This window comes from Chenopodium album, chromosome 16, assembly GCF_948465745.1.
Source record: "Chenopodium album chromosome 16, dcCheAlbu1.1, whole genome shotgun sequence".
Lineage (NCBI taxonomy): Eukaryota > Viridiplantae > Streptophyta > Magnoliopsida > Caryophyllales > Amaranthaceae > Chenopodium > Chenopodium album.
Window position 1 is genome coordinate 49,671,882 of NC_137849.1, and position 10,689 is coordinate 49,682,570.

Consider the following 10,689-nt stretch of genomic DNA (forward strand, 5'->3'; position numbering starts at 1 on the left):
CACGAATTTATAACTCTACGAAGCCTCTTGGTCTCTTGGAGGGACTTAGCCACTTAGGAAGACTTTTTATGGCTATTTTAGCGTACCATAAGACCCAAAGAGATCTCTCACTTTTCTACGAATACAAGATTAGCTTTATTTACTGAGAAAATAGACTATGTTTCAAGTATTTGTTTGGTTATATTACCTATTTCGCAGGTTTTGCCTAAATGAATTGATTAAATTATACCCTAGCTCGTCCTTTGGTAGTAGCTAGAATCACTCTTTCATAAATGAAAGACTTAGTCTAGGTGCCGTCTACCAATTACCTTAGAAAACCCATATAAGTCGTCCATGCTGAGGAATACTTGACTTCACTTACTTAAATATTTACCCCCAACGATATTGAAAAACCCTTTTTTTTAAAAAAAAAAAAAAATGGGAATGGCATGACACTTTAATATGCATGACTGCTACTATAGTATGGACTAAAAAATGAAATTAAGCCCATATTATCCAAGTTATTTGACAAACGACAATAGTTGGTGTAATTAGTGATTTCATACTTAATTACTCCTTAATCAGAAAGGCGTCGATCTACAATCATGAATCAAGATTTAGAGTGAAGGAGAGAAAGGAGGGGCAAACGAGGTAGCACAGAGGTGTTGAGAAAGGAGAGCAAAGAAGACAATTTTGTGCTCAAACCCCCATTTATATATATTTTTTACCAAAATCAAACGTTGGGAATGAGCTACAGAAACCCATTTCTAGTACAATTTTGCCTCAACCTCAGAGCTAAATTCCCATTTCTAGTACAATTTTGCCTCAACCTCAGAGCTAAATTTGACTAATGTTATTCATTTATACACATCTTCCTATGCTTCCCAAATAGGGAAAAAATAAAACTTTCCTGAATAACCTGTAATTAGGCATAAATCTAATTTAATCATTTATGACGACGGCCTTTTTTATGTAAATGTTTATCCTATTGATGATGTCTTGTATTTGAGCTACGAATTGTCACTCCATGCAAAAATTTTGTATATCCAAGAAAACTTAACTTCCCATCGGAGCTCCTAATCCAATCTCTTAAAATTGAATAAGCAGTAGGTCCAAGATTCAATTCCTGCATTAATCAGACATTAACACAGAAGCTGAGAATCGCACGAGTATGGAAACTTGACACGAAAGATAAATGTTGGGAAAGCAATACGTACCCTGGCAAGCTCCTCAACAGTAATAATCCGATTGCCTTCCTGCTCAAAATGTTCGAAAGCAATAGATGCAATCTGATCCCAACCTTCCCGACCTTCCAATTGATGTGTGCTGATCGCAGCAGCACAGAACTCATCAAAATCCATTTTTCTGTACGAAAGAGTTGTCATCTGTGCCAAATCAAATCAAAACATTAGGTATTCTCAAATGCAATCTCAAGTTTACGTAGCTCCAAAGAGGGTAAAGTACCGTATTTAGGATATCAGGGACTCTAGATTCCTTCATTGCCTCAGTAGCATTATTCAAAAGTGCCTGGAATGATATTGTAGTAAGAACAGGATGTTCGTGGCACGAACAAATAAAAGTAATAAAAAGAAAAAAGCAAAGCAACAAAAAATAACCATTCTGAAGTTCTCAAATGTAACACGACCATCTCCGGTAGGCTCTAAAAGCTCAAACTCTGCTCGTAAGTAATACAACTCATCCTCAGTAAGAGCTTTGGAGAGAGCCTGCAGTTCCAAGGAGAAAGAAAAGAGAAAACTAGTTATTCATCAGATGAAATCAGTTATAAAGAGGCTTGAAATTTTGAAGAGATCCACAGAATTACTAGTATCAAAGAATTCTCAGGCTAACTTAAACCTAAGTTAAGCATCTATTATTCATGAGTTTGACTAACAATATTCTAGGACAATTTGATGCTATAGTAACAAATCAACAAGAGTACGATGAGAAATTCAAGTCAAACATCACCAAGTCAAATTGACAGAGCATGTACAAGTTTATGCATGCTGTCAAAATTAACCAGATAGAGCATCTAGATATTCATTCATGAGAGAAGGTTCTCCTATTCTAATGCACAGCTGCCGTATGGGATGACCATATCTAGGCTAGTCCAGGGGATGAAAAGATACAACTAAAGAACAAGGTTTACAGGCCCAACACATAACAGAACTAAAAAAAGGATCATCAAATTGCTACATGTTTGCAAAAGTCACGCAAAAAACAATGCAACAAGTAGGATGGTTGCAAAGAAATACCTAGGTAGTTTACATCAACAGTTTTATGTTTAAAAAGTACATTGACACACTAAAGGACAAACAAAAAAAAAATTAATTTGTCTCGTAACATTGAAGAAATTCTATATCAACACAACCCTAAAACCTTTGATAATGAGCACTTGAAGACATGAAATAAGAGCTCTTCACTCCCAACAAAACCCCCCAGGCCCCAACCCTCAATGGAACTTTAAAACAAAAGACATAAATACACACACAAAGCTGTGAAACTATGTCAGACAAATCATCAAGCCAATGAAGTGAGTGAACTTCCTTTACAAGTAAGCTAGGCAATTTTAGCTGGCGAACAAATCAACCAGCAAGAAGTAGTATTATGGTTGGGAAACACTTGATCAACAATAATAGAAATGTTTGAGGTGCAATTTAGGGAAGAATAATTCTTTAAAATCAGTATGGAAGCATATCTACAGTTAAAATTCGGAATATATATTAAGCAATCTAATTCATTCAGTAATTATACGAGATATTGGAAAGATCACAAGCCACGGTCCACAATCTGACCTAAATTCTAAGATGCATAAGTGACAGAGCAATCTAGTGAGCAGAACAATACCTTCAACGCAGCCCGTTTAAAAGGAGTTGCATGGAGATATGACTTCACCAATTTATAGATCAATATATCTAAAGGAATAGGCTGGTTTTCGTCACGCAACCAGGGATGAGCTGCACAACACAAAAGCATTCCTTCAGAAAAAATGTTACACAAAAGCCTTTAGGATAAGCTTCATTATTACATTTAGACCATAAGTTTACCAAGATAGAAGTCCTTATAAAGCAGATTGACAAAGTAAAAGACTTACTCAAAGCTTGGGCAGCAGTCATCCTCTTCCTGTAGTCCTTGTTAAGCACTCTTTTTACAAAATCCTTAGCTTCAGGAGACACAGAAGGCCAAGGCAAATCATCAAAATTGGGCTCCGCTCTTAGCACAGCACGAAAGATTCCTGATTCTGTGCGTGCCCAGAAAGGCCTGCTTCCACATAATAATATATATGTGATAACACCAATGCTCCACATATCTCCTTCAAGGCTATACGATCTATGAAGGACTTCAGGTGCAACATAGTAAGCACTTCCCACGATATCATTTAGTCTTTCATCTGCATTTATATAACAAACATGCTCTGAGTGGAAAAAGGAAAGAAAGTAATTTCAAAGCCTTGAGAGCTCTTTAAGTGCATGAAAAAGGAGAACGAGAAAAACTCAAGAGTTCTAATTTGACTTATGAGTAGCATACCCAATCAATAAATCCATAAACATCATAAATCACAAACACATGCATATATGTGTGACTATGTGAATGAGTGTGTCTTCCTATAAATACAACACTAACTCTAAACCATACAAAGCTAAATATAGCATCTAGAAATGAAAAATAAAATTAAACAGACCGAAAATTCTCCAAACCTAATAAGTAATGGAGTAACCCCAGTCAAAAAGCTCCAGTAAACATTGTTAGTATCTTTGGCAAAGAGCACAGTTATCTTATAGCCAAAATCGGTAACTAAAACGATTAATGAAGATCAAGATAAAGCAATCACCACAAGTTGATAATCCACTGAGAGGTTAAGAAATCCTTGGTAACCCATTTTTCATTGGCAGCTAATATTTTAAGAATCCTTAATCCCCGCATAGCATAAATAATCATGATGCCAATTTTGCATATATCAGAACAAAGATGGTAAATATCTTCGAGGACTACTACCAGATTAGTCTAATTATTATAGTACATATAGATAGCTGGTTTTAATATTTAAAAAAAGCAAGACTTGTTTTGTTAACAGAAATAGAACCCGCGAAGATCTTCAACCCTAAAAATTTTTCATAATTGTTACCTGGCCTAATAAAATCAGAGAGGCCAAAATCAATTAGCTTCATGTCAGCATCTTCACTTTTAGAAGTAAATAGGAAATTCTGTATAGGAAGCAAATTGGTTAGTTGAAAAGTTATAGACAAAAAATATCAAGTATCAAACAAATAGGCAAGTACACAAAAGCAACCTCAGGCTTCAGATCACGGTGCACAACACCCTGAAGATGACAGAATGATACAACATTCAGAATCTGTTTGATAATGACCTTCGCATCTACCTCAGGGTACCTTCCACCTCTGCAAACAGAATATCCCTTTACTCCCAAGAAATCTCAGAATGTCCTCGATAGAATCTAGTATTGATAAGAGTTAATGTTACCTGGACAATATTCGGTCAAGTAATTCACCACCTTCACATAATCTGACATAAAAGTAAAATCCAATACTTCAGACCCAATGTAATCATCACTATTAAAATGTTGATGTAGCTTAATGACAGTAGTTCTCAATCACTATAGCCCAATGCATCCAGCCCCATTTATACAGTTAGAAAGTTTCACAGTAACAAATATAGAAATTGAAATTTCAAAAATTCATCAATGAAAACATTAAAATTTCCTATTATCCTTCACCCAATCAAACACTTGAAGGCCATCCACATGATCCAATAGATGGGTGGAGAAAATCTTGAAAACTGAAAATTAGTCTTTCATCATGTACTAATGGAAAGCATATACAGCTCAAGAGAAAAGACATACTCCATGACGATGTATACATTGTTTGAGTCTTCGCATGCATCGTAAAATTGGACCAGATGCTTATGCCCAGAGAGGGCTTTCAGGATTTTAACTTCCCTCCGAACATCTTCAATAGATATTGCCGTAGTCATCTGCTCAATAAATAGCATTTATTAACTTATAATTAATCACCTTAAAGGGGCAACCCTAGAAATATGAACAGAAGTAAAAAGCATTTTTAGAACAAAATCAGTGAGTTGTCATGTTCACATAAACTGAAGACACTAATTATACCAGAATTAGTCCAAGAAAACAAGAAGCAGAGGTGACGTAGATAAAGATATTGCACATCTCGGGATTACATATGCACATGAAAAGCCATCTTAACATAAACATCTTGCAGAAAATTCGGCAAACTAAAGAAGCAGTCACAAGAATCGAGGTTTTTCAAAATGAACTTGCATAATTATGCCCTGAAAGCTAACCTCTAGACTAATAGCATAATCTGATAATCTGATATCCGACATAGTATCCATAGTCAAGAGAAGTTAAAAAATTGAGGAACGCATCCACTACATTAAAAAGGTGGATAAACACACGCACTCACGCATGCGTGGAAAAAATAAATTTAAAAACTTCCTAAAATAGGACAATATTTCCTAAATCTATTGCAAGACGCAACCACAAAACCACCCAAAGGTTACTAATAAAGTTACCAATTTTGTCTTGACCTTCCCACAACAAAGATTTCTTAGCTTTAGTCCTTAAATTGTAAGTCATAGATAGAAAAAAAAAATGAAATAATAAATCTTTTAGTTTCTAACATCGGTTTCTTGCAACAATTGTCATTAATTTCAACCGACTCAAGGAATTAGAGTTTGTTGAATTTATTATCCAGCTACTAACACCTACCCTTACGATCATTACGAAACTGGTTCTATTAAACCCTTGCAAGAGGAATGAGGGTAGTTGACTAGTCTACTACTTCAAAACAACCAAGAACTATAGCACAGTTTAGTTCAAGGCAATTGTTCTGCTCCACTGTAACCATATTTAGATGTAAAGACTCACATGAGCATATTCAACTTTGTAAATATGGATTTAATTAATATAATTACTCCATGAAGTTTAGCAGAAACTACCAACCAATTCAAGTGACTAATTGCTCAAGCTTCAAAGTAGAAAATAACAATGATTATTCCAAACCAAGTACTACCTAAAGTTTTTCAAAGGGAACTAAATGTTACCAAAGATATAAACTTCTTTATTTCAAAGAACTTCCATTTGAGCAAGATATCATAAAGATAAAGTACATCTCCGTAAAACATCAAGCAAGTATTGTTACTTGCTAATAACATATCATGAGTAAGCACCTTCCTAGACTCTATCTCAACGAGATTCAATTAAGGTGGTGATTAAATTTGTTATCAAACCATGGCCTCTGTTTTTTTTTAGGTTAAGTTCAAGCATGCTTATTACAAATTAAGCCACTAAAGCATAAATGCTTTCCGGAAATTATCAATCCAAACATGTCCATCACTATCCAGTTTATCCACCTTGCCAATAAGCGAGCCACAATATCCCCCGCCGCCAAAATTGCAACTTTGTTACAAAGCCATTCATTTATATTTATATTTTTTTTTAAATAAAAAGGAAAAACACAAGGGAATGTATTATGCTAAGATACAAGGGCAAGTTCCCATCTTATTGCCCCTCTACTAGTTACCTACCTCACTCAGTCATTGACAATGATTTTTCACTTAAAATCATTTTCCTTGAAAAGTTTGTACTGCTTTACGCAAAAAAAAAAAAAAAAAAAAATAAAAATAAAAATAAAAATAAAAAAAATAAAAATCCATATGATTCTCTTGGAAAAAGTCCTTCAACTAATAATGACAAAAGTCAAGCGTAAAATTGAAGTTATAAACGCATGCAAACCCCTAAAAATTAGCATAAATTGTGAATTCGTGAGTGTTGGGAGACCTTTCATGTGAAAAGTATTACACATACAACACTTTATTCATTTAATCTAAAGTTCTCCATGCATCTCGATACAATAACTCCAGGATGTGAGTAATTTTCAGCCAAAATATCATATATTGCTAACCTTCACATCTTATGGACAAGAAATATGCCTATTGAACTTCATTCAGCCCTTGTGCTTTCCATTTTATTTCAGCAGAGAGGGATTGTCTCAAGACTTTATTAATATCACATGAACCCATGTACGCATAGAAGGATTTATCATATTGAATCGAGGATCATGTCCCAGGACTACCCTATCCTTGATGAAGGGGAAAGGTGATTCAAAATGTCATTGATCCTAGGACTGGGCAACTGGGCAAAGAATCACCCTCAAAGTTCATGAAACAAACCCCTGACAATAAAGGGCAAACCTAGTTACCTAGGGGACAAGTTGTAGTCTATTAGGTTGTTGCTTTCTACAAGTTACTCAAAGTAGAGTTTCCTCCATACATAACTCTGTCTCAAGGAAAAAATGTTAAATAATCTTCTCACTTCATGGAGCGTCCTAATGTTAAATAATCTTCTCATTTCATGGAACGTCCTAATGTTAAAAAATCTGACTGGCTAGAAGAAACCGGATTTTCTTTATCTGGAGTGTATCCCAAAAATAGTTAGCTGACCCTCTACTAAGCAAATGGTCAGCCTAGAAAACATCAATTGGGCTGAGATAGAGGGGATGAGATTACAAGTAATGTCAATGACTGGTAGCATCTGCAGTGAATATCCATTACCATTATAATTGCTTGCCTTATGAGTTAAGACAGCATATAATTAACAAGAGTGTTCGGAAATAACCTAAATCACCAGTCAAACACTACAACTACTCATAATTCACACTTATAAACAGCAAGTTCATGGCCGATGCTTAAGGCCAACTACATGAGTATTGCCAGCTTCACACTGTTTGCAATATCAAGTCTAGCGAATTGAGAAAACAACTTCCCACACGAACATTCAAATTTTATTGGGTTTCTTATCAGATATCAAGTAAAAAAGCAGTTTGCGAAGCCAGTAATATTCTAAAAACAGTATACAGACCTGTTGACTTGTTGAGCATGCCACAGTTAGGCTACTGACCTACTTAACTAGAACAGAAGACAATCAATCTCACACACCACTATTTTCTTTTCTTTTTAGGGTTAGAAACTTAACTAGTTCCGTTTAGAAAGATGACAACTAAACATTAACATGCTCCACTAGCAAAAGACAATAATTTGAATACAATCTTAAACCAGCATCCAATTACTGGCTTAAATCACAAGATTAGCTGATCAATACCCAAAACCAATAAAAACACAACTTAAAAATTTAATATATGACAAAATCTAAACGTAGTCAACCTCAACCATCATTGTCCATCATTATATCATAGTAACAACATAATTCTAGCAATAGAATTTTGACATTGAAATAATCATCAAAGATTTATTTTTATCAAAATTGTCACAAGGGACCAAATACTTTGAACCCTCAAATTGAAAGTAGTACAAAATGAAGAAAGGAACACAATCTATAGATGAACACTAATAAGACCCAATAAATACATCCCTTCCCTCCCCACAAAAAAAAAAAAAAAAAAAAAAAGATTCAATAAAATCCAGCAACATCGCCATCATAAATACAAATTTTATTTTATTTTTTGACTCATAAATATTAAACACCCGAAAGTAACAAAATAAAGGACATTATAAGAAACACAAACAAAATCACAGAAATTCACGTTGTCATTAATCACATTATATCAAAATTATCCGAAATTTTCAATTCTATGATCATCAAAATTTATGACCCAAATAAAAACAGAATGAAAACAATAAATCACCTTGGCCTTGGAAATGATCTTAACAGCAACAACTTGATCCTTAAGCTCTCCTTTCTTCCCTTTGGCAGAACAAGTATGACCGAAATGCCCTCTCCCAATCTCCTTCCCCAATTCATACTTTGCCCCAAAATTCTTGCCATACCCAAAACTCTTATCCAACAATTGCCCTCCTTCATTCCCACCGTCCTCCGGTATCGGCCCCTCTTTCGGCTTCGCATTCCCAAGCCGCTTCGCCAACGACGCTTTTATATGCTTCGCCGGAGACGGCGGCGGGAACGGCCTCCCAAAAAACCTCCTCGGCGTCGACCTCGCCGGCGACGGAGTCGGCGGAACTCCTGCAGGATACGGACTCGGCCACGGTGATGATCTCGCCGGCGTATTCCTTACCGACGGATTATTGGCAACTTCCGACGCCGGAAGTGGCGATTGAGGATGAACACCACCATCTTCACCGGAAGACGGAGCAACTATCGTCGTGACAACATCACCATTTTCTCCGGCGACGGCTTTACCATAACACTGCCCCATTCACCGTAAACAATTCCAATTTCTCACTCCTAATTCCGCCGTCAAAATCAAAAACCAAAAAATTAAAAAAAAAAAATCAAAAAACCTAGTCAAAGTGAAGTACACATCAAACGGTTGGGGGTTAAGGTAGGGTTTTAAAAATTAAGTCAATCAAAGAAATGAAACAGATCTAAAGCACAAAATCGGAAAAAATCACCGGAGAATCGATCTAAACAGCGTTGAAATCACAGTAAACGGGCGAGATTACAGAGAGACGGAATCATAGTGAATGAAGAAGTGAAGTCGAATTTAAAGAAAGAAGAGAGAGAATCAGAGAAGATCTACTCCATGATCATGGAAATCTGAGAGCATCAGAAACAATTTGGATTGTGATTTTCTCTCTCTAAAAAGGTTGATGAATTGATGATGATGAAGATGGTGATGCTGGCTGGAGGAGTGGGGTTTGTTGTTGCTTCTTCACTAAACTCTTTAACTTTCTCTCTCTAAAAAAAAAAAAAAACTAAAGTTGTTTTGGATTTTGTCTTTTTCAACCTTTTTTTTTAAAAAAATTTAACGCCAACGAGGAAAAAAGGATGAAATTATAATTAAATAAAAAAAGGGGATAGTAGAGCCGTAGAGGTGGGTGGATTAGGTGGGGTTGGGTGTAGGAGAAGATGGTGAGACTGGGTTGTAACTGTGTTTAAGTGGACACGTGTCGGAAGGAAAAGTGAGGATGTAGGGGAATAGAGTGAGGGTGAAGAGTAGGGGAAAAAGGTGACGCGAGTAAGGGCAAAGCGCATGCATCGAAGGTTCGAAATGAGGGAAAAGAGTGGCTGGCTCCCCGGTTTTCAGTTATATTGGTGTCAGGAACCTTGTTTATTTTTACGTGGCTTTTTCTTTTTCTTTTCTTTTCTTTTTCAGTTTTTGTCTTTCCAATTTGTTTCTGTTTTCAAATTGGAGTATGTTGCTCTCGGATAGTCGGATTGAGTGAATGGACTCAAGAATTTACGACTACAAACTTGTTTTTTTGCTGAATTGGTAGCATTGTTGAGCTTCTCTTTTGTACTCTCCAAATCTTCACAATAATATTCTCTCATTCTAATGTTTCTACTTGTACACCTATAATAGTTGTACTTTGTTTGGACTTAAATTTATTTTAATTCAATTCATTTCCGCTCAATTTAATTTAGATTATTTTAGCACACAAGAACATGGCTTATATACATTAATTCACTCTGCATGTGTTTTGATTTTTTTTCCCCTTCTTGTATGCATAGCATGCATTTAAATTAGTTGCTCCGAAATGATAGTTTATAACAAGCATTAAATGTTTAAAATAATTAAACCACACGTGTTTTTGTCGTTTTAGGTAACTAAGCTTATAATTTATTCATGCTTTTAATGTCTTAAATGGTTGTTCGATCTGACATAAATGCATTGAGATTTTCATGCTAAAGTAAATACATTGACACACGTTTAGTTGAAACTAAATTTAAAATTTATCAACAAAAGATAATGA

General features: G+C 35.4%; 1 protein-coding gene across 3 annotated transcripts; it reads right to left on the minus strand.

The window, feature by feature from the left end:
* Positions 1–672: 672 nt before the first annotated feature.
* Positions 673–9,681, minus strand: LOC145586883 (CDPK-related kinase 3-like). 3 transcript variants are annotated; one of them, XR_014101034.1, is made up of 12 exons: positions 8,664–9,681; positions 4,838–4,968; positions 4,459–4,500; positions 4,268–4,376; positions 4,103–4,181; positions 3,071–3,367; positions 2,824–2,933; positions 1,596–1,703; positions 1,444–1,506; positions 1,197–1,364; positions 810–1,105; positions 673–767 (listed from the first exon to the last, which is right to left on the minus strand). XR_014101034.1 is itself a non-coding variant. In XM_081643841.1 (12 exons), the coding sequence occupies exons 2-12, from the start codon at positions 9,189–9,191 to the stop codon at positions 965–967; spliced, it is 1,776 nt and encodes a 591-aa protein (XP_081499967.1). In that variant the 5' UTR covers positions 9,192–9,220; positions 9,388–9,681; the 3' UTR covers positions 682–964. The 3 variants fall into 3 exon arrangements, 2 of the variants coding, with proteins under 2 accessions (XP_081499967.1, XP_081499966.1); XM_081643841.1 differs by having other exon boundaries at positions 682–1,105; positions 8,664–9,220; positions 9,388–9,681; XM_081643840.1 differs by having other exon boundaries at positions 682–1,105.
* Between the last annotated feature and the right edge of the window lie 1,008 nt (positions 9,682–10,689).

Excerpts from the sequence above, each read along its gene's own strand:
- LOC145586883 (XM_081643841.1), bottom strand. The coding sequence starts at position 9,191 with ATGGGGCAGTGTTATGGTAAAGCCGTCGCCGGAGAAAATGGTGATGTT. Across the intron at positions 4,377-4,458 it reads CTTGACCGAATATTGTCCAG|AGGTGGAAGGTACCCTGAGG; the intron begins GTAACATTAACT and ends TTCTGTTTGCAG. Across the intron at positions 3,368-4,102 it reads CTCTGATTTTATTAGGCCAG|ATGAAAGACTAAATGATATC; the intron begins GTAACAATTATG and ends ATATAAATGCAG.